The following is a 27818-nucleotide window of genomic DNA, read 5'->3' on the forward strand; positions in this document are numbered from 1 at the left end:
TATAAATGGGAATACATATGGAAGATTTTATTTTACACTGTCCTAGGATAGAATGGACCACCTCCTAGCTTCTGAGGCCAATACACTTCCATCACCACAGTTACTTTAGCAAACCCGGTTCCCTTCACTTCTGCAACATCGTGCAGAGTTAGTGATCGAGTTTGCACAGATTTTACTACAGAGATTAGTACACTCAGTTTCCTTATTTTTAATGGTTTGAATAAAACACATAGAGCTTGTTATGAACTTCATTCAATGAATATTGACCTGCTACAATCTGAGGTTGTGATTTGGAAGCCTAATTTTTGTTGTCCTGATTTCCTCAAACTAAGAGAAGCAGATTTTATGGTGAGTGAAAAAGAGAAAGGGCTACACAAATTTTACTCATACCTATGAGAATAGTTGAGTACTTACTTGATTCTTTGTGAGCAGAGTTGGTACAGTAAATGGGATATTGAGATTTTTCTAATTATTTTGGCCATGTTAGTGAATTATACATTGGAGATCTGATGCTCCAAACCCATGCCACAGAGCAGTGACAAAGAAGAAGTAGTTCATCAAAGGAAAAAAAGGCCATCCTTCCTATAAAGGAAAACTAGCTCTGTACCAGGGACCTATGTAGCCTGGCTTCTTAATACATGGGTCTGCAGTGACCACCAAGGGGTGAGTTGCAGTGTTGTGGTGATTTCATTTGTTTGGTTTTTTAATCCAAACATGAACCTTCAGGCCAAATGACACTTAACCTTACCCTCCCTGAAGCACAAACCCTCAAGTTGGGGGAGGGGTTCGGCTTTCTAAAAGCATTAGGAAGGAATTCAGCAAAGTGATGGATCATGGGAAGAAAAAAAGGGTTCCTGGAACTAAATCAGCCCTTAGGAGGTTTGGAAGGGTTAAAGCATCGAGAAGGGAGGTAGGTGTGTACCAGACGTCTTTTATTAGCACTTGCCGGTTAGTAGATGATCTTACCTGTCTGAAAACATTAACTGTCTGATCTCTGTTCTGGGTTTAGATCTGCTTCACTTCTAATTCTTTTCTACCGCTAAGGGGAAGTCACTCTTCTGATGTCATGATTTGGATGTGTGGTTTCCAGGGAGAGATTTTATTGATCTGTAATATTATTAGGGGTTGGTCTAATTTTTCAATAAATATTTTTTCTTACTATCTAAGTTTCTAACTCCCTTTTGGCATCAGGAGTGAGTATAAAGTATTACTCTAGTGACCATAGTTATGGTTTTATGATATAATGTAAAGGAAAATTTACTTACATAAAATCTGATGTGTATCTTGGAGCGTGTCCATTTTGCCAATGCATGAATGTCCTTCCACTTTACAAGTTTTTCTCTTAGCATAAATCCTGAGACCCACATCTATTGGTCAAATAGGCAAACTGTTCCCATCATTAGCACTCTCATACCTTTGAAGATGGGCAATAATAACATTTTTTCAAATCCAAAGTGAAATTTGGAAAAAGCTGGTAATCAGAATTCTCTGACGTATTTAAAACTGAGAACTACTTATTCTTACTGTCATAAAAATGTGTAGTTTCTAAGTTAATAACTATACAGAGAAATAGTTCTGCTTATAATAAGATGGAGGAAGAGCATCATTTTATGACTTGGCAGCATGCAAAAGAGTCAGCTAATGAAAACAGAGGAGTTGAACTCTCCAATATTGGTTGATTTTTCTATGAGAAATTAATATTGCTTATATGTTTAAAAATTTATAAATTATATGGATATAGAGAGCATATATATATAGGGTGGGACAAAAGTAGATGTATAGTTTTGAGTATGTGAAACACAGTTTATTCTTGTATTATTATTTATGAATTACTTATTATTTTCCATGCAAACAACTGGAAACCTACTTTTGCCCCACCCTGTGTGTGTGTGTGTGTGTGTGTGTGTGTTTAAAGTGAACAGGCCTGGTATAGCAAATACTGGTTCAAACCACTTCACCTAAAAATCTAAAAATGGGGACAAGTAGAGCAGATGGTTAAGGGAAGTTTTGGTGCAGTAGCCCCCCTCATCCACATGGGATATGTTCCAAGATCCCCGGTGGGTTGGTTGAAACTGTGGATAGTACCAAACCCTATACATACTTTGTTTTTCTGTATGTACACGCCTATGGTAAAGTTGAACTTACAAATTAGACAAAGTAAGAGATCAACAATAACAATAAAATACAACAATTATAGCAATGTATAACAAAAATTATGTGAATGTGGTGTGTGCATATCTGAGTCTCTGATAACCAGTCTGATAACAGACAGCTACTAAGGGACTAACAGGCGGGTAGCACATACAGTGCAGATACAGTGGGCCATGGGATCACTTACATGTTGGGCAGAGTAGAGCTCAAAAGCCTGAGATTTCATCATGCTACTCAGAACAGCATGCAATTTAAAATTTATGAATTGTTTATATCAGGAATTTTCCATTTAATATTTTCAGAGTGGTTAACTGCAGGTAACTAAAACCATGGAAAGTAAAAACCCTGGGTAAGGGGGGACTACTGTATTGAATGTTGCATAGAAAATAGAGGCTAATTTGTCCTGTTAATGAGTCTCTGAAGCAACACTGGTTGAGTGAAAAGATGGAATTCCACAGGCTTTTCTAGGCTGTCAGACTAAGATTAATGGCACAGCAATCAGGAGTTATTGCCAGCTTAGTGGGCTATGACAGCACATAGTCTTTTTTGTGAGCAGAACAACTTACTCAGCTGTCTCTAGAGACTTTCAAAAGCAGATAGATCTCCACATTTGGTAAAATCAACTCTGATAGTCTTCTCTTCTCTTAACCATAAGGACCCACGGCTGTGAGACATGTATTCACTGTCACATAATCTAGTTGGTTCTGTCCAAATTTTACTTTTACGGATCCATTTATTTCCATCTCTACTTACACACCCCAGGCTCTTAACGTAGACTACTTTAGCATCCTGTTTGGTCTCCCCTTCAATCTATTTCACCAGCAACCAAAGTGATTTTTAAAAACACAAATCAGATCATATAACTTCCTCTGAAATCCTTCAGTGGTTTTTTGTAATTAGAATAAAATCAAAGGCAGATTTTTAAAAGCCCTATATTACAAAGATAGCTTCTGCCTACCTCTCTAAATTGAGCTCATTCATTCTCTCTTATGCACAATTTCCTGGTCATAATTGGTTATCTGCCAGTTCCTAGAATTTGCTAAACTCCTTCGCACCTCTAGGCCTTTGCACTTAACAATCCCCTCCATCTGGAACTCACTTTTCCTTGCTCATCACATGGCAAGACCACTCACGCCTCCTTCAGATCTCAGCTTAAATGCCGCCTCCTCAGAGAGACTTTCACTTGTCACCTTATCCAAGTGAGTCTCTTGTGGTTTTCTTTATCATAGCAACCTTTTCACTTTCTAACATTTAACACATTTATCTATTATTAATTTATTATATGCGAATGCTCCTTTCTCGTTTACTTTCCCCTCTAGAATGTAAGGGAGCTCAAGTGAGGACAGGAATGTTTTTTGTCTTCCTAATGATTTCTAGAATGCCTGACCAGAGTAGGCATTTGGTAAATATTTTTTATAATGAATTATTTAGTGAACAAAAGAATGGTAAGAGGTACTAATTTGAAGCTTGCAACAGAAAATATCTGAGAAATTCTTCTCATAGTTCAAGACAGTGTCTTTTGTGCAGTCTTTTACCACATGTCAGTAATAAGAGAAGATAAGCATTTCAGCAAACATTCAGTGAACATTTATTTTGTAATATATGCAAGGCTCTGTGTTAAGCACTGCAGGGGCTACAAATATGAGTAAGATAGATCTGTCTACCGAGACTTACAGCTTAGTCATTTTAACAGACACATTTATTACTGGCAGAGTGCTGTACTAGTAGTATAAAGAGCTAAGGAACATGGAAGAGAAAGAGAGAAGTGATAAATCTTCCTGTGCCTACTGTCGGTGTTTCAAACTGCAACAATTCAGCAGCCCTTCTGCCTCATGAGGCCCGCCAGCTGCCTAAAGAGTTCATTGTTGGAAGAGAGGCGTCCATTTTCCTCAGGCCAGTGATGCATTAACAGAACAGAAGGGCAGTAGGAAACTGTAAGGCAAAGTGGGATAAAGCAGTAAATCTCTGCAAAGTGTATGTTTAAAAAGAAATAATGTTGTTCCACCCATGTCTACAAAGGTAGATCTTGACCATAATTTACTTAGTCTGCTACTTACAGTTTACTTTCACCAGGCTCTTGTTTCCACATTGAATAAGGAACAGTAAGACAAGCTGACTAGAAATATATTTTGTATTCAGGTTCCATGAGAAGAACATGCCAAAGTAATTGCTGACAGATAGCTAAGAGGAAGGAGAGAATTTTTGCAAAGATGTGTGGGTGTCATTTGCTGAGAATTGATTGCAACAAGCAGACGGTAAGGCAGCCATCACCAAAGTTTAACTGCAGGCAGAATTTTTAGGATGAGGGGCTAAAAGATCAGGATTGTCAGTCTATTCTCAATATTTGAGTCATCATCACAGTCCTTTCACAGCTGAACAATAGCAACAGAGATGCCTGCAAATTCAAGGCTGAGTTGGGTAGTGAATTGGAAAGTGGATCTAGAAGTCCTCATGTTGCTCTTCCTGGAACCCATCTGCTTAGCATTTATTCATTCATGAAACATTTATGAAGCGTGTACTCTACACCAAGGACTGTGTTATATACTGGAGAAACTTAGGTGAATAACACACTCCCAGCATTGAAGCCGTTACCCTCTAAAGGGCAGTCAGACACCCAGCAACCAACTATAGTGCCATAGTAAAAGTACCATAGGAACCTAGACAAAGAACAAATACTTTGCATTAGAGGTGGCATTCAAGTTCAGCCTTGAAGGATGAGTTTATTAAGGAGCATTGAAGTGGGAGAGCATTGTAGACAGGCAATAAAAGTGATAGCAGGAGCAACAGCAAGTGTGAAGGTTTAAAGTGCCTTTAGGGAATTGTGAAGGGCTGTGATTAGAGAGTAAGACACTGTTCAGAAAGAATGACAGGAGTGTCACTAGGAAAAACAGCCTTGAATTCCATGTTTTAAGACCTTACAGCCCCGGCTGGTGTGGCTCAGTAGATTGAGTGCTGATCTGCAAACCAAAAGGTCACTGGTTCAATTCCCAGTCAGGGCACATGCCTGCGTTGCAGGCCAGCTCCCAGTCTCTCATACATTGATGTTTTCTTCTCTTCCCCTCTCTCTAAAAGTAAATATATAAAAATTTTTAAATAACATTATAATTTGTTAAAAAAGACCTTATAGTTTATTCTGTGGATAATAAGGAGTCTCTATAACTTCAAAGAGAAGAAAACAATGATCATATAACTCTGGTGATGTGAAAAATAACTCTAATAAGAGGTATGTGGAAGACAGGTTTAGGAGAGGAAAGACTACAGGGAAACTAATTAAAAGGTTTATAGCAATAGTCTAGGTGAGAAATGCCAAGACCTGTAATGTGAGAACAGAGAACAAAGTATGTTTGGAAGAGACATTTTGGAGATACGTAGAAGTACTTGGTCTTTTGTGTGTGTGTGTGTGTGGAAGGTAAGGGCGAAGGGATCAAAAGTGACTTCAACACTTAGCTCGAATGGCAGGGAATAATGAAGGCACCATCCAACTGAAAGCATTATGAGTGGAGGAGGGGTTCTAGCATGAACAACGGCAGAAGGAAGAACAGGCTGTAGGGAGACGGTGAGTCCTATTTTGAACATGTATAATGAATCTCCAAGATGCACAGATATTTTTAGGCATGTGACTTTGGAAAATAGGAAAAGGGAAAGCTCGGGCACGGAGTTATGGATTTGGAAGTTACCAGCAAATAACTGAGAGTAGAAGCCATAGGACTGAACAAGATCACCCAGGTTCAGAGTACAAAGCAGGAAGCTTAAGAGCATGGTAACAGAATATTTATGCTTAAATGCTAGAATAAAATGATGAGCCAAATAATAACTGGCAAGGGTAATATTGGAGTTGGAAAGAGAAACAAAAGACAGTAAGGTTGTGGAGGTCAAAGGAAATTTTTCTGGGTCAGGCCTGAAGCAGTGAATATAATTTCTGCCTATATTCCATTAACCGGAACTCAGTCACATGACCCTCTTGAGCCCTTGCAAAGTAGCCATTCACCACAGCTCTTGGCTATGCAAGGGAGCACAAATCTTTTGTAGGCAGCTATCCATCTCTGCCCCATAATTCTGATCTCACTAGATCTCCCTAAATAACTCCCAACATTTACTGCTATAATAAAAAAATATTTCAGACCAGCATATACTATTTCAGCTTGAATTGTAAGATAAATAAGATAGACTTTAGCTTGTAAGCAATTCCTTGCCAGCTGGCCATAACTATGTCACTTCATCACATCTGAGCACTACACAGAGGAATATCAAAACACCTCAGTACTGTTTCTCTGAAACACCAAAGTGTTATATATCAAGTTTGTCATTGTAGGAGCTAATGAAATCTATGTGATACACATCATTGACTACAACTAGAACAATGGAGGAAAAAACATCCATGCTAGAAATATTTGGGTCCATCTGTTAGCATGTTTCGGTGCTACAAATAGAAACTTTCAGACTGGTTTTCTCCCTGGGGTGCTAAGTGAAAATCTACTAGAGAAACAAGCATAGAGCCATTGTATGTTTTGTATAAAACAACTGTTATTCAGCTTCCAAACTGTTCAATGGGCAGTGGGGAGGGAGGGTGATTCTTGCTTTACAAAGGGGGTTTTTTTCTTTAAGAGATTTCATAGCTCTCAACTCTTGAGGTATAGGAAAACAGGGTCATCACGTAAGGGTAGCTCCTCACTGCTCTGTAGTCTGTAGTTGTCCGAGAGTGAGTGTCACTTGTCTGCGATAATCCATATGGAGGGGCTGCAAATGAGAATGGAGGTGGGATCTCCTGCCTGCGGGTCTGTATACCACTCTGTGCCTTTTGTCAGATAGATATGTATATTCATTCTTCCCTAATAAATATATATAATCTGATATATATGTGTATGTGTGTGTGTGTATATCAGAATACACACACACACACACACACATATATATATATATATATATAGACAGTGCAAAGGGAAGAATCTTAACTATGACCTGTGAGTGATTCTCTTCCCAAATATCTAAAATCAAATATACCTTGAACGTAAAGTGTAGTACTGTCCTGAAAACCTCTGTCCACATAAGAAATTTGTGTTCTTCTCGTTAGCTTAACTTTACCTTATTTCTTAAGGACTGATTAGCTCTGTCCTTATCAGTCCTCTATGCCTAAAGTTACATACCAAGTTTTCCTGCATTGACTTAACAGTGAATGGCACCCAAACCCAATAATTTTCCCGATTCTTGGATTTTTCTTTTGGCTCTAAAAGTATAAAGTGGAGTTAAAATGTAGAGAGGTAACGATTTGGGTTAAGAACAGGGTATCACATTTCACCCTCCATGCATTAAAGATTAAAATTCTGTCTGAGCACACAGTCATCTTCCAATATGTTTTAAGTTGTTTATGGTTAATGTTCATTCCTTTAGTTTAGCACTGTGCTAGTTACTATGGAGGATATAAAATACGCTTTATTTAATATATACACCTCAATTCTCCCCAGCATCCTAAGAGATAGGCATTACTATCTCCATCTTACCGGAGGTTAAGTAATATTAGCCTCCGATGAGGTTGAACAGCTTATCCACGCCTGTAAAGCCTTCAAGTGACAGAACTGGGATTGGAACACAGGACCCCTGGCTTTTCAGTTCGGAGATGAAGGGGCAGCCCTGTGAGTGCAGTGCAGGCAGGGCAGTCGTCAGGGTGACTGGGTCACCAAGTGGTCTCATCGTGCAAGCTGTGCTGAAATCAGTCCTCACCACAGCCCCGCACTGGTCTTTATAATCACACATGAACCCGCATTAAAGTTGATTTTGATTACTATCCACTTTAGTAATAGAGAGAAAACATAGTTGTGTTCATTTATACCTGAATTCACATCACACTGACTAAGGCTCTCTCTTTTTCTTAACTACCCTCTCCCAAAATGCCAGTCAAAAACTGTCAAAATTAATGGTTGTTAATTTTAATTATGGTAAGAATGCAGAGTTTATGCTCTACAAATAAACATATTTTTCTTCATTTTTTTACCTTTTCACCCAAATTTGTCCAGAAATGAAAACCAGGTTGCTAAATGTGTCAGTGTGGTAACGGAATTAGATTTCAGAAGACCCTGGGTTTCCGTTTTCTCTTTCACATCCCAGCCACGTGAGCTGGGATCCGTCCTTCAGTCTGGCTGAGTCTCCATCCTCCACCGTATTAGGAGGAATAGCTGCTCCTATCCTGATAGTATAGGTGTTTGCGAAAATCTATATAAGTATTAAAAGTATTTTGAAAACCGTAAGGTAGTGTATAAATATAAGGTATTACTACCTATTTGTTCATTCTGCAAATAATTATGCCTATTTCCTGGGAGCACATGTGTGAACATGGCTTCAGTGTTCAGCACAGTCTAGTGGGAGGACTGACACGCAAATAGAAGCACAGGTGCTATAGTGAAGATGTGCACCAGGTACAACCAAAGCCCCACGGAAAGTATCCCTGACTCTCTGGGGGGACCAGGAGAGTCTTCACAGGGGAGATAGTGTGAACCGAGACTTGAAGAATGAGAAATAGTTTGCCTGATTAACTAAACAGGGAAGAAAATTCTAGGCAGACGGAAAGCATGTTTGAGACTCTGAAGTAATTTAAAATGTCTGGAATTAGAAATACAAGGTAAGGAGGTAAAAGACAAATAGACAAGGAACAAATTATGAGGAGGCTTTGAAAACCATGCTAAGGAGTTTAGATTATGTATAGGAAGAAATATAAAGCCATTGAAGAATTTTAAGCAGAATTTTGATCAGGTTTTGACCATGTAGATTATTGGCCTGGGCCAGGGAAGAGGCTGTGGAAAGAATGTGTCTCTTTCAATAATTCAGGAGGGAACGTGCAAAGGGAGAAGAAAAACAACTGCTAGATTTTATGCCTAAGTGGCAATATTCAAAAAATAAAGAAGTCTTGAGGGAATTTGGTTTGGAGGGAAAGTTTCAACTTCAAACAGTGTCCTTTGACTGGTCATTTGGAAGTAGAGGGGCCCAGCAGGCAGTTAGAGCAAAAGGAAATCTCGGTGCCAGAGATGTCACTGTGGGAGCCATTCACGTCGAGGTGAGAGTTGAAACCAGGTAGCTAGACGAGAGCTACCTGGGAGGGAAAAATAAATGGAAATGAAGCAAAGGAGTTACATCACTGAAGGAAATGGAGGAAAACTACCAGAGTAGTGTCACAGATGTCAAGAGAAGAGACAGTTGCAAGATAAGTAGATCAATAAAACCTAATACTAGAGAGAGAAAATAAAAAGAAACATTATCAAAGGCTACAAGAAAATCAATTAAGAGGCAACTAGTCATCTTAGAGGAAAGTGAGACTAGGATTCAAAAGGAAGTAAGTTCAGGAGTAAGATTATGATAAGAAAAATAGAAATAATATGGACAAATGTAATGTAACACATTCAGACCATAGGTAAGCCAGTGGCACCATTTTTTGTCATTCTTCTACTGTATTTTTTTCCATTAACATTTATCCCCCTATTTCCTCTCCCACATATGTTATCAGAACAGTAAGGTACAAATGGAAATGCCAGCATATAATGTAAATTGCTTTTACCCTTTATGTCCTGAACACTACAAGCTTTGAGTCCAGTGAACAGATCAGAGTCATTCTTTTATTGGTAATGTAGTTTGCTTGTATCCAAAAAGAAATGAACTGCTGTGTCTCCTTCATCTTTCCCTTGGCCTGTATTGCTTCTTGTTTCTCCTGAGTGCCTGATCAGCAACAACAAGACAAGCACTGTTATGTGTAGCTAGCTGAAATGTGTACTAGAGAAATGCAAACGTCTTACCAGGATGTCTTAGTTGTGGTAGTAAAATAAAAGCACTAGGGCAAAGTCAATTTTGTATCTAACTGAAAATTCATTTCTTTGTCAGATATGACCTTTTTTCCTTAATTCTGAATGGCATGGGTTCTCATTAACAGCCTGAAGCATAGGTAGTAGATCAGAGGCCTGGATTCAGTCCTAGTCACTCTGCACAGCCATGGATGAGCTACTTCAAGTACAGTTCTTATACCAGAGGGGCTGCACTAATTTCAGCGTTAATAACTGGGTAGGATTTTGAGAACTTGAAATAGGGCACTTTATAAATGCACCTTGTAAAATATTCTGACCCACCTATGCTCTATAAAATAGCCTATCAACTAAATAGGGCTTTAAAGGGATAAATAAAAGTTCAGTAGCAATTTCCAGATTTTGTGAGTATGAGATAACCTGGGCTCATACCCTCAGACGATACTGGTGGTTCCATGAGGCTGCACTTGTCTGANACTTGAAATAGGGCACTTTATAAATGCACTCTGTAAAATATTCTGACCCACCTATGCTCTATAAAATAGCCTATCAACTAAATAGGGCTTTAAAGGGATAAATAAAAGTTCAGTAGCAATTTCCAGATTTTGTGAGTGTGAGATAACCTGGGCTCATACCCTCAGACGATACTGGTGGTTCCATGAGGCTGCACTTGTCTGAGACACTCTCTCAGTTAAATAACCCCCTTCCATTACGGTTAAACTTACCCCACCAAATAACTACCAGAATTTGGAAATTGTGAGGCTCCAGATTAGAACATGGCAGAACTTTTTTTTTAATCTTATTGGAATGAAATCTCTCGGAGATGATTCCTGTAAGATGGGAGTTCTCCCATCCCCTGTTCTCCAGGTTCTTCACTGAAGCCGAAAAAAATGAAAAAAAATTTAAAAAGAAATGAAGAATGTGTTTGTTTTTCAGGCTTCAGTGAGATATCAAAGGTGAGGCCTGGCAGAGTGGCCAGTGTTCAGTGTGAAAGGAAACCATCCAGGAGACACCTGGGCCTCCTTTCAGAGAAGTGTGGCCAACAAAAATTCACTCGCTGCTTTTTCCTCCTGTTGGATTAACTCATTGGATTTGAAACTGAGGTCTTGGGTTCACTTCACTTGTCTATGACCCTTCGAATGAAAGGACTAGCAGGGTTGGGCTACCAGTGGCAAAGGAACCCTGCCGACCACTGACCAGGCAGGACTCAGGAGGCAGGTCTTAGTGTCCGCAGTTCTACAGGCTGGAGCTGGCGCAGTAGGACGGTGCATCCTGAAGGTGATCCGGTGTCCATTCTTTAATGCCCAGATTTCTTCTGCTTCCCAAAATGTGTGGGGAATTTTTATACGCAATATGCTTTAGGCACTCTGGAGAATACATAAAAGTCAGAATTTCTGTCACAAGTGTAAAGAGAATACACACATAACCCTAGATATACACACATATACCCATACATACATTCGCACTTCAAAGAGTATTTTGTTAGATGCTTTGAGATGGAAGAAATAGAAAATTCCAATTCAAATGGATTAAATAATGAATTTATTACTTCATATAACAAGAAATCCAAAATTAGGGCAACTTGTAATGCTGTACAGTCAGGGCTCAGGCTTTTTTTCTGAAGTTCTCTCAGCTTAGTGCTTCCTTTGGCTTTGTGCTAGGCCAGCTGCCACCTGGTTACAAGAGGGCTGGAGTAGTTCGGGGCATCACGTGCCCATAAGACAACATGCAGAGGCAGAAAAGGGGTTTTCCCTTTCGTAACAGATTAGGGATCTGTTACGGAGATAGGGAGAAGTGGATGCCACCAGGAAACTGCTGTTTCGTAGAAGAAAGCCCACGAGTAGTGTGGTAGACACTGTGCAAGAGGTATACCGCCTCCCAGTTCTGAGAAGGAAGTACGCCTTTTTCTCTACTGGAGGAGCAGGGTAGCTGCTGATCAGAGAAGACGTATTGGGGGAGAGGTTGTTAATACAGTCTGGGACCTCCAAGTGGAGAAATCCAGTAAGCAGTTGGGTGTATGTGGATCTAAGGCTGAGAAGCCTGACTAGGGAAGAAGATAGAGGATGCAGATGGTGGTGAAGGCACCTGGGGATGGGTGAGCTCATCCAGAGGACCGGCGAGATCCTGAGGAGGACTGACATTTAACGCATGGGTGAAAGAAGACTAGTTGACAGAGACAGAAAATAAAAATGAAAATCTTTTAATGTCATCTGTGTCGGGGGTGGGTGGAAGTGAACTAGAAATGACATTTTGTGATATTCACATGTGTGATTTGGGTAAAGGGCTGGTAAAAGCTAGGAACCTTCCAGTAGCCTCTTGTTGCCCAGTAGCAGGTGTCCTCCCTTAAGAAACTGGTTGAATGAGGCAGAGTTTTGTTGGAGGCATGGCTAGACCTGCACAGCCTCCCACCAAAGCAGAACTGGGGCACTAATGCTTCTAAAACGAGTCTCCTTTTCTTTGCAGGAGTGGTCACACATTACTTGCCTTCTGGTTTTCCCGCCAAGAGGGAAAACTAAACCGACAGCAGACTATTGAACTGGGACATCACATCCTCAAAGCACACATTTTTAAGGTAATTAGAGAAGTCGGAGGCTTTTTTCTTTCCTTCTACAGCAGAGATCTCCTTAATGCTGTGTTTATGAAGCTACTGTTATTTCAGTGTAGTCCTTACTTTCTGAAATTATTTTGTTGCAGAGTTGGTCCATCTCCTAAAAATGTATGGCCTGTTCCTCCCTAGGCCTTTAGAAAGAAAACCACATTTGTCATCTCCCCGTTTAGCGATGGTTAGGCTTTCCAGGAAATGTACGTGTGTTATCATTTAGGTGAGCAATGTGCACGTGCATATTCCATGTATGACCGACGAGCTCCTGAGGAGTCACATTGTCGCAATCACTTGCAGGTTTTCACAGTGTTTAAAAGAGTCACCGAGAGCAGTTATACTTTCAATTTCCATATAATTCTTTTAGTGAAGATTTTAATACTCCTAGTGCTGCGGTTTTCAAACTGTCTGGAACCAACAAAACCTTCCTTTGAGCTTCTTCCTTCTCCCATTCTCTCTTATAATCTCAGTGTTTCTCCCAATAGTTTCAAAACTTCTGAGTACTCTGTAGCATCAGCTCCCCTCTCTCAACATTCCGAGGCCAGAATGGGGGGCCCAGAGGAGGGTGTGTCGTTACTGTTTGTGCACGTGTGCATTCGTGTGCTCAGCTCTGACCGAGGCGTTGTCTCAGATCCTAGTGCTGCAAAAGCAAGAAAGATACAGCCCCTAACCTCGAGGAAGTTATAGTGTTGATAGTAGTATGGGGTAAAAACGCAAAGGTCGAGGGAGAAATGTTCTCCTGGTTTTTCTAGCCCACAGTTTGCTAGAAGTCTGCTACTCCCAGTCCCTACAATCTCTTCAGACTCCTTTTCCTGACTCAGGATTGAGAGATGCAAGTATCTTAAACAGTTCTTTGGGTCGGGCTTCCTCCAGGAGATACTGTTAAAGATAAAGTATTTCTCTTCAGAGAGAAAGATGGCAATAAGGACAACTCCAAGAGCCTAGCAAATTCTTCCCAGCATATAAGCACACAGCTAAAGAAGGCTGTTCATCAGATAGACAAACATGAACCCACAGTTACAGGTCCTTTATTTAAATCATAATTGTCTTATCTAACAAATCACTGTACTAAAAATGACCTTACCCAGTGACCTTACTCAGCGGGAGCAGAGTAGGACTAAAATAACAGGTAAGGTGGCTCATTCCAGTTTCAAATGGACCAAAAAGTATCTGCTACTTAGACAAACTCTGAGGTCATTATCCTTCAGTTGGATAGGAAACCTAACTTTTAAGCACCAGCACTTTAAAGGCTTAACCTTGTAGTATCACCACCCACCTGGTATTAGATGCAAAGAAATTTATCCGGTCTTTTCTGTGCCATAAAATAAGCACCACACTAACAGATAAATGATACGAACTTTTGTTTGACTCACTGTGATTTTATCCAGCACACGGAGACCTCCATTTACCGTACAGCCCTGTCACTGACACAGTTTTATCTTATGTTGCTACAGACAACGTGGTTGCCTGAGATAAGATTGGCTCCCTGTGTGATTCAGGCCATAAATGCCCGGGTGTACCACATAGGTGTTGACATGCCTGCAAGCCGGAGAGTGCAGTCTCTGACTGTGGTTTTCCTGATGCTGCATTTTTAGGGTCTTTTAAATGTGGGGTGCTCCCTGCTGCTAGGTGTTAGCTTCTCCCAGACTGCTGGAATTCTCAGTGCCCTTCAACTGGAGGTTATGAAAAGGCAAAAACCGTTTCTGTGCTTATAACCAGTAGTACTTAGACCTTCTAATCATCAGTGATATGTACTCTAATTTTTGTTTCTTTCCAATTAATTTTAAATTTCCCTTATTTTATCTTTCTTTGGGAAAAATTACAAATAATACCACTAATCCCTCTAAAAATAGGAGGTTGGGGGTCTGTAATTCTGGAGATTTGGCTGTCTATGGAGCCCATTTCATTCTTTTTGCCTCTGACAGCTTTACTGATGTATTATTTATAGACCGTAAAATTTGCCCATTTTAAGCGACTTGTAGTGTATTTAGAGTTGTGTGACTGTCATCACTATTAGTACCTTTATGTCATCCTGAATTGAAACCTCGTGCCTGTTTGAAGTCACTCCACATGCTTCCCCCAGCTCCTGGCAACCACCCATCTACGTTTTACCTCTGTAGATTTCACTTCTCTGGGTGTTTGTGAATTGTGGCCAGAGATGTTTCCGTCTAGTTTGTGGGGCAAGGTGTTTCACTGGTTTGGATCTACTCACTGGAAGGATTTCAGAGTGCTCTTACAGTTAGCTCCCTAAATGCTGCCTTCTAAAATGTTCCTTCGCTTGGTCAGTCCTCTAGCATTTCTTGCCAGAACTACTGGCCGGGGGGGAAATGCTGTAAGAAGACACCTAAAAGGTAGAAAGAAGATCCTTTGACATCAACCAGAAGGCATGGGTTCAAGTACAGACTCTGCCATTTACCTTAAGCAATCTCAGTTTTCTCTCTCAGCTGTAAAATGGTAACAATATCTCTCAGGATTGTTGTAAGGATCATACATATAAAATATGAAAGGTACATAATAAAATGCAAAGTATTAGACATATATCTAATACAAAGCTTTATGATTCAAATTATTAATAAAAATCCCTTTCCTGACAATAAAACTTATTAACAAGCATAAATTTTAGATGGTAATATCACCCTTTCACTTCAGAGATTCATAGCATCCTCTATAGCAGTGATTAGCCAATATGGCTTTGCAGTCCACCGAGTCTCTGGTGAAACCACTTAAACCTGCCATTGTAGCTCAAAAGCAGCTAGAGACAGTACAGAAAAAAACGGGTGGGTGTGGTTGTATTCTTGTAAAACATGATTCATAAAAACTGGTGGAAAGCTGGATTTGGCCTTGGGCCATGGTTTGCCAACCCCTTCTCTACAATAAAAGGCACCATTCCAGTTATTTACCAGGATCCTTTTATTATAACAAAACATGGCCAGGATAAGAAGAGTAATAATCCATTTGAGACACTTGGATATTTTGCTACATCCTGCTTAATAATGGAACCTGCCTGTCACCTTTGTCAAGCTGAGTTCGATCAAACTGAAATTCTTTCCTCCCAAACAGCATAGGGGCAAAGGGCCACCCCACCAAGCAGAGGAAATCAGGAGACAAGCAGGTTCGTGGTACGAATAGAGCTAATGCTACAAACCCTGGGCCCTCGCTCTGTATTCCAGGCTTAGTGCCCAGGTGTTTGCTCCAGCCTCACTGGACTCTCAGTGCTGCTTTGTGATCCACTTACTCGACCGTTTAGTGGAAGTTCATTTACCAAGGACTATTCTTACTCAGCTCTTTTTCCCATTTTTTTTCCTTCTAGCTCTTAACCAAATTAACTGGTTAAACAAACAGCCTGACTTATGAGTTATTGAAAAAAATAAAGCCATTGAGTGTGACTTCCTTTAACTACTGTCCTCTCACTGATAAATCAGTCTATATCACCAACAATTCCTGCCTCTTTTTCACACCTCAGGAAGAGATGTCCCCATTCCCCTCTTTTCTTAATTTATTATGAAACATTTCAAACACATAAGAAAGCACAGATAATTGGATAATCAAATATTACCTACTATTTTTAACAGGTGTTAAGATTTTTCCACGTTTGCTTCAAATCTTTTTATTTTTAAGAAACAAAAATGTAACAAGCACAACAGAAGCCTACTTTGTATCCTCTTACCCCGTTTCTCTCCCTTCTCAGAGATCGTTTCTACCCTTGAATTAACGTGTGTTCTTCTCATCCATCATTTGTACTTTTCCAATGTAGATATGTATTCATAAACAACGTACAGAATTATTTCATTATTTTTAAACTTGGCATAAATAGTATCATACTTTTTATAACTGTGTGTATTTGAGATTTATCAAGAGATCCAGCTCTGGATCTCAGAGCAGGATCTCAATCCAGCTCTCACTGGATTGAGCACGGGCCTGCAAACCACATGATCGCAGTTCAATTCCCAGTCAGGGCACATGCCTGGGTTGCAGGCCAGTTCCCAGCAGGGGACTCACGAGAGGCAACCATACACTGATATTTCTCTCCTTCTCTCCTTCCCTTCCTCTCTAAAGATAAATAAATAAAATGTTTAAAAAAGAGAGATCCAGATCAGTGGTGTTCAACTTTGGCTGTGCAGTGGTCCCCCTTTGTCCTTGAGGGGTACATTCCAAGACCCCAGTGGGTGCCTGAAACCACAGACAGTACAGAACCTTTCACTTCTACTGGAGATGTGGTAGCAGCTTCTTCATCAGCAGATGTAGCCTTTCTCATAATTTCTATATTTTTCAGTCCAGACCTACTCCTGAATCTGTGTAACCATCCCGTACTTTCAGTAAATGGCCAGGTCTCACTTGTCCCTTGCTGATGTCTTTTCTGGCACAACACATCGCCATCCATCAGAGCACATTCTCCATTCAGTGTCTTCCCCCACGAATTTAATCCCCTTTCTATCCTAATTAAGTGCTTATCACACACTGTGGCCATAACTTTTGCAGTGGAAGATACAACAGTAAAACTAACACTGTTTCTTTTTCCTTCTTAGCAATTTCACAGAAAAAAAGACCTGTCCTTACAGTAGATCTTAGCAACTTCAACATACAATTTTTTTTAAGTTGAGCACCTCCACCTTTTCACATGAAGGAAGCACTTTATGGCCTCTCTGTGACATAATTTAAATCACCAGCCAGCACACTTGTGTTTCAGGCCATTATTAAGTAAAAGAAGGGTCACTTGAACACGAGCACTGCAGCACTGCCGTGGTCCATCTGGTAATGATGGCAGCCGCCACGGGGACTACCGGGCAGGTGTCGTGTGCGCACCATGGATACATGAGACAAAGGGATGATTCACCTCCCAGCAGGATAGAGCCAGACAGTGCAAGATTTCATCGTGCTACTCAGAGTGACGCACAGCTTCAACTTACGAATTGTTTATTTCTGGAATTTTCCATGTACTGTTTTCAGACTGCAGTCGATCACAAATAACTGAAACCGCAGAACTGCAGATAAGGGGGACTACTGTGCATTAGATTCTCCTGGGGAACTTGAAACACAAACATGTATTTCTGAGCCTTGCTCCCAGAGGTCATTATTCATTGTTCTGGAGTATATAACCCAGGCTTTTATTTTTAGTTAATGTTTTAATTTTAGAGCAAGTTTAGGTTTATAGAAAACACAGATTGTTCTCGTATACTCACTCCCCCTACCACATTTTCCCCTATTATTAACATCTTGCACTGGTGTGGGACATTTGTTACAGGTGATGAGCCTACACTGACATATTACTAACTGAAGCCCATAGTTTACACTAGGATTCACTGTGTTGTGTGGTTCTATGAATTTTGCCAAACACACACTTTCATGTCTCTCCCATCACAGTATCATACGGAACAGTTTCATTCCAAAGGCGTTGAACACACCCCTGGGTGACTCCATAGTGCTGGCAGCACGCCCAGTGGGGCAGCTCCGAACTGCTCTCCTGGCTCTGTTCTGCCCTAGATCTTCACCCAGCAGTTTTTCTCAGACTGGTAGTCCTTCCATGTCTTCAAGGAGGGTGATTTTTAAATTGTGGACTGCTTTTTTGAGTTGTCCTTCGCAGAAATGTTTGTACAAACTGTCCAGATCCACTATTACCAGAGCGTAAGTCTGCCTAAATTCCCTTGAGCAAAAATTACAGCCCAACATTCTGGGAATATCCAGCCTTTCTCTAAACATCTTAGGCGCTTTCATTTAAAATGTCTTTGGTCCCCTAAATGCCCTGACTGGTGTGGCTCAGTTGGTTGGCCATCATCCCACAAAGCAAAAGGTCGCCTGTTAGATTCCCAGTTGGGGCACTTGCCTGAGTTGTGGGCCCAGACCCCGGATGGGGCATGCGTGAGAGGCAACCGATCAATGTTTCTCTCTCACGTCAATGTTACTCTCCCTCCCTCCCTCCCCCTCTCTCTAAAATAAATAGACAGATAAGTAATTTTAAAAAATAAAACATCTCTGGTACCTTAAGTAACTGAAATAATCTGGGTTGTCACACAGAAAAAAGATAACTTACATTCAGGAAAACTAAATCTAGATTTACGGGCGCTAAGCAGAGGAGTGAGTTGCTACATCTTTCAGAGAAGCTAAATACAACATTGCTGATTTGAACATAAGTAGAACAATCTGCATTTCAAGGAACAAAGCAAGCAATAGTAGCTTAAGTTTTTAAAAAGAATACCTCCCCAGATCCACTTATTAGGTCTCAAACTTCATTATTAATATCTTCTTGCCCTTGGGATTTCCTATTTTAACTCACTCACCTGACCCAGCTATTGGCAGAATGGTAAGATGACTGAGAGAGAGAGCCTTGCCCTAGCAATAGAATTTAAAAGTGTGTGTGTGTGTGTGTGTGTGTACACATACTGACTTGGGCCAGTCAGTAGAGAAGATTTGTTGCTGATGGTGGTCAAACCTATGCTGTTGTTTTCCTGAGGATAAACAGACATGATCATTGTACTGTGTGCCAATGTGAGTCAAGGTGAGGTTTGCTACTGTAACAAACCTCCAAAACCTCTATGGCTGGACAAAGGTTTATTTCTCACTTACTTTGCAGTTCAGTACAGATCATTGGGCAGGCTTCTTCCACTTCATAGTAAAACTTCCAAGGGCCTCAGAATCCTCATTCCAGAAGAATAGAAAATGTGGAGAAACGCACAGGTTTGGGGCCAAGTCCAGACATGATAAGTTATTTTTGCCCATGTTTCACTAGCCTGAATTCAGTCATATGCCCACGTAATTGTAAGGGGGGGTGGGAAATGCCAGGAGATGGAGATCAGTGATCACGTTGCGTTTTCTGTGTCAGGATGTATATTTTACGAACTTGAATTTAAGAGATTAATTCAAAAAGGCTAATAGAAAAGGTGTGGGGGGAAATTATATCCAGATATAGCAGGAGAGAGAGGTATTACATAGATTTGCTGCCAGAGACGGCTAAGGCAGAATTTAGCTCAGCTGGTCCCAACAACTCTTTGTCCCCATCAGTAGTTTTGCCGGGCACAGGCGTTGTTAGAGTGAGACTCTACTCTCATTGGTAGCACCACAAACCCAGAGGTCATTAACTTACTGCTGATGGTGCCTCTTAGCTGGGCTAATGAATCGTCTCAATATTTCTTTCCAGGGTTTGAGTAAAAAAGTGGGCGTATCATCTTCCATCCTCCAGGGCCTCTGGGTCTCCTATAGCACAGAGGGCCTCTCCATGGCACTGGCGTCTTTACGAAATCTCTACACTCCAAATGTAAAGGTAAGTGCATGTAAATTACATTAGATTAAAAAATTAACTGTGAAGAACAAACTTCAGAGGACATTTAAGTGGCTAAGTGATCTTTGACTTGCCTTAGATTGTCTTCAATGAGCCTTTTATTGATAATTTATTTTAAATTGTTATATTTTATTCTATAAATTGACCAAGCCTGTTGACTTTCTGCCTTCTGTAAGCTGATTTATAGGGTCTGGTCCTGCAGCTTCTGGGGCGCAGTCAGTCCAGTAGCCTTTGTCTTGGTAGGAGTTTTGCTGACCAACAGTTAACTTAGTTGTAGACTGTATTCAGCACTACGGTACAAATGGCATTTGCTTTAGTTACGGAGCAGTTAAGGCAAATAGACATTTGACATTTCTTTCTAAAAACAAGGTATTAGAAAAGGAACACACAACAATTATGAAAACAAAGTAGTTATTAAATGCTACGAGGCACTATTGTGGTGTCCCAGGTGACTTAATAAAAGATGACTAAAAGGATATGACTAATATTTGTCTGAGTATTCTACTTATTTACGTATTTCTAGGTCAGCAGACTGCTGATTTTGGGAGGTGCCAACATTAATTACCGGACAGAGGTTTTAAATAATGCCCCGATCCTATGTGTCCAGTCTCATCTCGGTTACACAGAAATGGTGGCCCTGCTTTTGGAGTTTGGGGCCAATGTGGATGCCTCTTCTGAAAGTGGCCTGACACCTTTGGGCTACGCCGCAGCAGCGGGCTACCTGAGCATCGTTGTGTTGCTGTGCAAGAAACGAGCCAAGGTAATGGCTGCCTGATTGCTGCTTTTCCTCTCTTCCCTTTATCTTTCTTCCTGCTGCAATCTTCCTTATCTCCTGCGTTACCTCGTGAATCTCGGTGCAGCACATCAAACCTTATTAGGGAGCAGATCAAAGGGAGCACAGCTCTGAGTGCATCCCAGTGTTTGCCTGCCAGTTCCACGCTGCATCTGGACATAGTCCTAAAACCTTTGAGGGGCACTTAGGAAACCTCATTATCAGCAGTCACAAAAAGTCCCTACCTAACAACCAAGAAATTCCCTACTGAGCTCAAAGTGAAGAAGGAGAAGTAGAAGAGCAGGGAGACTGCAGTGGGAAGTCTAAACTGAATGGTGCCCGCAGACTCAGCCTTTCATGTGTAGAGAAGATAAGTTAGCCACAGAGATAAGGACAGAGACCAGACTCTCTCATCCTAGCCTTGAAGATTGCCATGGGAGAGGGGTGGGGAGAAGATGATTCTGTTTATTCTCAACCTGACCAGAGGCACTCAGAAGTGCTGCCGTTGGTACACATGTATTTTAATTCTCTGAAAACTTTTTTAAAAATTGTGTTTGCTTTATAGGATCCTAAGAGCCACTGGTGTAAAGAATTTAATATCAAAATATTGGTGGAAAGAAAAGTGCTGGTCTCAGAAATGGAGGCCTCTGGAGAAATTGTAGCCTTGTGGTATTTTATTCAGTCCTGAAAACAAACTGAGGATTTTGGTGGTTTTGCAACAAAATATAAGTAATACATATGACCTCATTCTGAGGTATCCAGTGTTTTTACCAGAGAATAGAGTGGGACTCCTGAAACTCTTTTGGGACCTGGGACCAGGGACTCACAGTGAAATCCCAGAGCTTTAGATATTGACAGTGACACAGTGATGGTCCATCTCTAAAGCCCTGTTCATTGGAATGAACACCTCAAGAAACAGAATGATAACTGGGCCTTACTACTGTTGCTGTGAATTCATGTTTTCACTCTCAGCTTCGGTCTTTCATACTGCCCAGCTCTCATTTTATTAATCTCTCGTTTTCCCCCGAGCAGATGTGTGGGTCGTTTGTGTGCTCAACACCCTGTCACACTTACTTGGCCTCCTGTGTTACTCAGACTGAGTGCATCTCAATGTACCTCCATCTCAAGAGGCTGCGAGGCCTTACCCACACTCACCTTCACTTCTACCTTAGAGAGGGAAGTCTTTCCTTTCCAGAGCAGTCGCCTCCACCTGTATTTTTTTTATCTCAGTAACTTGCTCATCTTCTCTCCCCCAGTTTCTGCAAACCTCTGAATGTCTCCTCTAACCCAAAGGAGAAATTTTCCTTTCTCCTGCTAACCAGAAGCTACCATCCCATCTCCTACTTTCCATATCCACCACACCTGTCCCAAGAGTCACCTTTACTTGCTACCTCTGTTTACTTAGTACTCCTTAACCACTTGTCATCTGGCTTCCATGAGAGAAAGAGGAGGTAAGTCATTAAAATCATAAACTGTGGAGTCAGACACAACTTGGCCGAAGCCTGCATTCACACCTACTTTCTGTGAGGGCCTGGACACATCGTTGAAGCCTCTCAATCTCACTTGTTGCCTCTGGAAGAAGAATTAATAGGGTCGGCTGGAGAATTAAAAACAAGCAAGCCTTTTTAAAAAGAGATGAAATCTCTTTAATATCATTTAGTGCCTAATAAATAATAGTCTTTAAAAAGAACATACTCAACCTCTTGCCATTCAAATGGAGCTACTCTCTCAAGAGTCACTAACAGCTGCCTATCACCAAGTAAAGTAACTTTTCCTCACTTCTCACCCTCTAGGCAGTATTGACTGCACTTCTCGGAACTTGTCACATTGCCCAGGTACCCCTCCTGCCTCTCTGGTTGCTCTTCTCTCTTCCTTCTCCTAATGCAGCTGTTCTCTAAGATTTTGTCCTCTGGTCTTCTTCATCTGCACACTCTCCCATGGTTTCTGCATTAAGAAGATAATGAAGGATACTCACCAGTTATTTTTGTAGAAAGTTCTTCTTCCATTTTAGTTTGTCTGATACTTTCTCATCATTAGGTTAAGTTTAGGTACTTTTGTCAATTATGCCACAGAAATGATGTTGTGCCCTTACTAATGTAGCATTTATAAGGTACAAGGGATGTTAACTTCTGTCGCTTGGTTAGTGTCTTCCACGTTTCTCAAATATGAACATACTCTTTTTTCCTTTTTGATTTAGAATTATCTTTTAAGGAGATGCTTTGAGAGTAGACAGGTACTTTGTTTCCCATGCTTTTGTCCACTAGTTTCAGGATCTGTCAGTGATTCTTACTGCAATGAGAATCACTTGTTGCTGTGGTGTTTGCCTAACAGTGATTTTCTATTTCTTTCATTCCTTGAACATTTATTCACTGGACTTCTATTGTAAGAGGAGCTGTTACTTCTCCCCCCATGTTTTCATTTATTCATTTATTTATTCCTAGCATGATGGATTCCTGGATATTGATTTTATACTGTGACCTGTGACCCATTGATATTTTTACTCATTTTGCTCAAATTGGCACATATTTGACCATTGGAAGTTCCTTCAAGTTGGTTTCTGTATCCTTTCAAATCCCCCCACCCATTATTGTAACAGCACATTCATATTTTTTGGCATCTCAAGATGTTCCAAACTTATCTTTCACTATTACTGCCCCAGCATTGACACCAACCATTTCTCCAAGAAACGAAGGTTCCTTTTATTCATCCCCTGAGTTTTTGAGTAGACAGTTCTGAGCGTGAAAATTCTCAATGACTCTCCATTACCTACTGGTCAAAATTCAGGCCACTTAACCTAGCATTCAAAAATATCCATGCTCTGGTCCCAAAAGACCTTCTCAACTTTGTAGTTTAAACCTCACCTTTATATACCCTAGCTTTATATAAACTAGAATTAATCATTTCCTAGCTTAGTGAGTTGAGATAGACCTTAGTTTATTTGAGCTGCCATAACAAAATACCATAGACTGAGTGGGTCATCAACAACATCTGTTTCTCACAGTTCTAGAGGCTAAGTCCTAAGAGCATAACTCCAGCCCATTGGATGTCTGGTGGGAGCTGCCTGGGTCACAGAGCCTTCTCGCTGTGTCCTTACATGGCACGGGGGAGAGTGCACACTTTTTGAGGGCTCTGTGTATGGGCCCTAATCCCATTCATGAGAGCTCTGCCCTCATGACCTAGTCACTTCCCAAAGGCCCTATTTTCTAATGCCATTGCCTTGGGGGTGTTAAAATGCCAACATGATGCCAACGTATTATTGGGGGGTGGGGGGCACGAACATTCAGACCATAGCACCTTTCCCTCTGAATTCATTCCCGATTCTAGCTGGGAATTCTCTGAAATTTTATTGCACGTTTACTTTCCTTATGACATTATATGCTTCCTTGTTGGACAGACTTCTGTTATATTGGTCACATCTCCCCTACCTTGTTTGAAAATCCTTGAGCACAGAATCTATATTTTAGTATCTTATTTACTTTTTTATTCTGTGTGGTACCTTGAGATAGTAGGCATTCAGTAAACATTTAGCAAATGTTTACGGAGTGGACCTAAAGCTGGGGAAAATCAGATGAAGAACCTCTGTTTCAAGTGTTCTAACTACCGCTGGAAGACAATCTGCCTGCCTGTAGGAAAAGGCTGCTCATCTGTTGAGACTTATGTCTAGGGACCTCCAGTAGATTGATCTTCATCAGGCTCTTCTTTCAGCCTGAACTTGTAACCATCCCTGCAGTTGTAAAAAAAGTGCTTTTGAAACTTAGTCTAGCACTAAGTTCCAAGTACCTCTAGCCATTTTGGCCAGATCTTTTGAGATTCTGCCCTCACATTGGAGGAAAGAGGTAGCCTTTGCCAAAGCTTGGTGGTCAAATGTGATTCATGATATAAGATATTTTGCTTCTTTGGAAGACCAAAAAAAGTTTGAGCTTCAAAATGTTTTTCTTTTATGATTTCAAAGAAAAATTCTTTTTGTATCAAGAGAGCTGCAAGTCTTTCAAATTTTGGTCAGAAAAGAACTATTTAAGGACAAAGGAGAATGTACCTCAAGAAAAATAAAGCTGGAGCTGGGAGTTTTGTTTTTGGTTTCTTTTGATGTGAAAACAAAAGCCTGACCTTACGAGGTTCTCCCCAGAGGGGCGTCTACCAGAGTTATTACAGCTCGGTGGTGATTTAGCCTGAGTCGGAGAATATCCTCTGAATTTTCCCTGATTGGTTCAGGGCCTGGCAAGGTCTGACTCTTAGTAGTCCGGTCCTGTGCAGTGGGCTGATGTGACGAGTTTGGGAGTACAGCCACAAGCCTTTGTTCACGCAGATTTCTCTGTCCCCTTCTCTTAGGTGGATCACTTGGATAAGAATGGACAGTGTGCGTTGGTCCATGCTGCACTCCGAGGTCATCTGGAGGTGGTCAAGTTTTTGATTCAGTGTGACTGGACAATGGCCGGCCAGCAGCAAGGGGTGTTTAAGAAGAGCCAGGCCATCCAGCAGGCCCTCATTGCTGCAGCCAGCATGGGCTATACTGAGGTAAGAAAGCGGGTGATAAGGTTGGGGTTTTTTCCCAATCTGTGTATTGAAGGACATAGGAGACCAGGAGAAAAGGGTTACATTATTACAAAATTGCCACCCTAATTAATGTGAATTAACTTTTTGATCACTGCTCTGAGAAAAATGAAGATTAGACTCCATGAAGTACTTCAATTCTGAAATGCAAGGGTACCTAGAATTATGAGCACAGAATGTGAGAGCTGGGAAGGACCTTGGGATTTATCTAGTCCAGTTTTTCCCGTCCTTCCACCCTGTTTAACAGACACTGACGCTAGGCTCAGACGGGTCATTTATTGAGCTGTGCCCCCATGCAGTGTGGCATGGGGATAGCACACCTCTCAGAATCTCAGAAGGACCAGGTTTGAGTCCCAACTTCGCTGTTCATTAGCTCTGGATGTTGGGCAGTTTACCTAATCTCTGAGAACCTAAGTTTCCCATCAGTAAAGTGAGTCTAACAAATTCTTTTTTACAAGGCTGATATGAAAGGTACTTTGTAAATTGTTAAGCACCATACAAATGGTATTTTTGCTAACTTATTTATTGTTGATAGTAATAATATAGTGGCAAAATACATGGAATTGGTAGCATGCTAGGAAATGTTAACAACCAGCTCTGGAGAGGGGTGTGTAATGGAGTGGGGGTCAGGGGGGAGAGCGTACATAGAGTCATGTGCCACATAATGAATGACATTTCACTCAATGACAGACCCAATGTGGTCCGACAAGATGATAACAGAGCTGAAAATTCCTATTACCAAGTGATATCACAGCCATTGTAATGTCATAGTGCGGCGTGTTACTCACGCGTTTGTGGTATGCTCGTGTATACAAACTTACCACACTGTCAGTCATGTAAAACTATAGTAGGTACCATTCCGTGCAGTAATAACACTTGATAGTGATAATAAACAAATGTTACTGGTTTATGTATTTAGCATACTACATTTTTATCGTTACTTTAGAGTGTGCTCTTTTTACTTATAAAAATGTTGGCTGTAAAACAGCATGCCTGTTACTCCGGCAGCAGCCTCATATATCCTGTGTTTATTGCGCCACCACTTCTTTGATTCAGTGGATCGAGAACATCATTTTCAGTTGTGCTTGATTTAATCTCATGTTGCTTTGCTCATTATGGCCCCTCAATTCACTGCTAATTTCATTGCCAGGTAGAGGGCACATCAAGTGATTGGCCTGGAAACAATTAAAAGTGATTAAGGACTATGACGGTAGAAAATCAGTGATGCTTATTGCTCCCCAACCAGGCCTGTCCCGTTCCACTATAGTTGCAGGCTTTAAGAAGAAGATCAAAGTGATGGAAGCTGTTAAGGGTCTGCTTCATTGAAGGCAACAAGACTAGAAATTTCTAATGACCTGGATTGAAGACCAGACACATAAATGTATCCCTCTCGGCACCATGATGATCATGGCCGAAGCAAAATGTGTGTTTGCAATGTCGAAAGAAGAGGTGGGGCCCAACTACGATGATGAATTTACTCTGTAGTTTAAATGATTCAAGAATCGTTATTCAGTACATGTTGAAAGTGAGTGTTGAGTCTGTGAGTGCTGATGTGAAGGCAGCAGAGGAATTTTTGGAAACTAGATAAGGTGATTGTGGAAGAAAATTACTTGCCAGATTTTCAATATGGATGAAATCTCGCTATTCTGGAAAGGAGTGCCTGAACGGACTTTCATACGTAAGGAGGCCAAGTCAGTGCCAGGTTTTAAGGCATTTAAGGACAGGACCATAGGCTTGTTTGGGGGCAGTGTTACAGGCCACAAATTGAAAACCCTTTGTAATCTGGCACAGTGAGAACCCCAGGGCCTTCAGGCATATCAATAAGAAGTCATGGATGACCCAACTCCTCTTCCAGGATGCCCCCTGAATTGCAGTGCCAGAGAAATGGAGAAGTACTGTTCAGAGCATAATATATCTTTCAAGATTTTGCTTACTATAGTAATGCTACTGGGCATCCTCCTCCTGTTGGTGATCTTCATCCCAATATCAAAGTGGTGTTCTCCTTCCAAATACCACCTCTCTCATTCAGCAATGGATGGAGGAGTTACAGTAGCTTTTAAGACCTGCTTCCTAAGGAGGACCTTTGCCCAGGCTATTGCTGCAAGAGAGGAAGACACTGAGGCACCCATGGAAGGATAATAACATCTAGAACTGCATTAAAACCCTCGCTTTGGATTGGGGTGGTGTCACCAAGGAGTATATGAATGGCATCTAGAAGAAGACACTCAACATATTTGTCCCTGACTTCATAGGATTTGCCAAGGATGAGAGGGTTGCAGAAATCAACAAGGTTGTGGTTGGGATGGCAAACACTTTAACCTGGTGTGGGTAAGGGCAACGTTGAGGAGCTCCCACAGGTGATTCCTCAGGAGCCGACTAATGAGGAGGTGTTGGAACTGGAACAGGGACACAAAGCTGAAGAAGAGGCAAGACAAAAAGATACTGCAGGAGAAAAAGAAGAACCCCAAGAAAATTCACAGTGAAGGTTTAGCAGAAGCTTTTGCAGACCTCAACAAACTCCTTTAAAAGTTTAAAAATAATGGACCCCAACATCAAAAAGTTTTCATTAATAGTGCATTATCTGCTTGTAAGCCAGTCTGTGGTGGGAAAAAAGTAACAAACCAAGCAAACCACCAGGAACATAATTTCTGAAAAGAATGATAGGTCCTCAAGAAGTGCCTCAGGGGGTAT

General features: G+C 41.0%; 1 protein-coding gene and 1 non-coding gene across 4 annotated transcripts in view; one reads left to right on the forward strand and one right to left on the reverse strand.

The window, feature by feature from the left end:
* The window catches only part of TANC2 (tetratricopeptide repeat, ankyrin repeat and coiled-coil containing 2), a 321540-nt gene that overhangs the window by 267269 nt on the left and 26453 nt on the right, over positions 1–27818 (forward strand). For all 3 annotated transcript variants that reach the window (XM_037070369.1, XM_037070370.1, XM_037070371.1), the window contains 4 exons: positions 12396–12504; positions 19664–19786; positions 20328–20564; positions 24906–25091. In XM_037070369.1, coding sequence (XP_036926264.1) covers positions 12396–12504; positions 19664–19786; positions 20328–20564; positions 24906–25091 — 655 coding nt within the window. The remainder of the gene's footprint in view (positions 1–12395; positions 12505–19663; positions 19787–20327; positions 20565–24905; positions 25092–27818) is intronic.
* LOC119003854 (small nucleolar RNA SNORA66) lies at positions 36–167 on the reverse strand. The gene has a single exon (XR_005070056.1). It is a non-coding gene; the product is annotated as a small nucleolar RNA SNORA66 (small nucleolar RNA).

Source organism: Sturnira hondurensis, unplaced genomic scaffold (assembly GCF_014824575.4).
Source record: "Sturnira hondurensis isolate 20B ecotype Veracruz unplaced genomic scaffold, ASM1482457v3 Scaffold0018728, whole genome shotgun sequence".
Lineage (NCBI taxonomy): Eukaryota > Metazoa > Chordata > Mammalia > Chiroptera > Phyllostomidae > Sturnira > Sturnira hondurensis.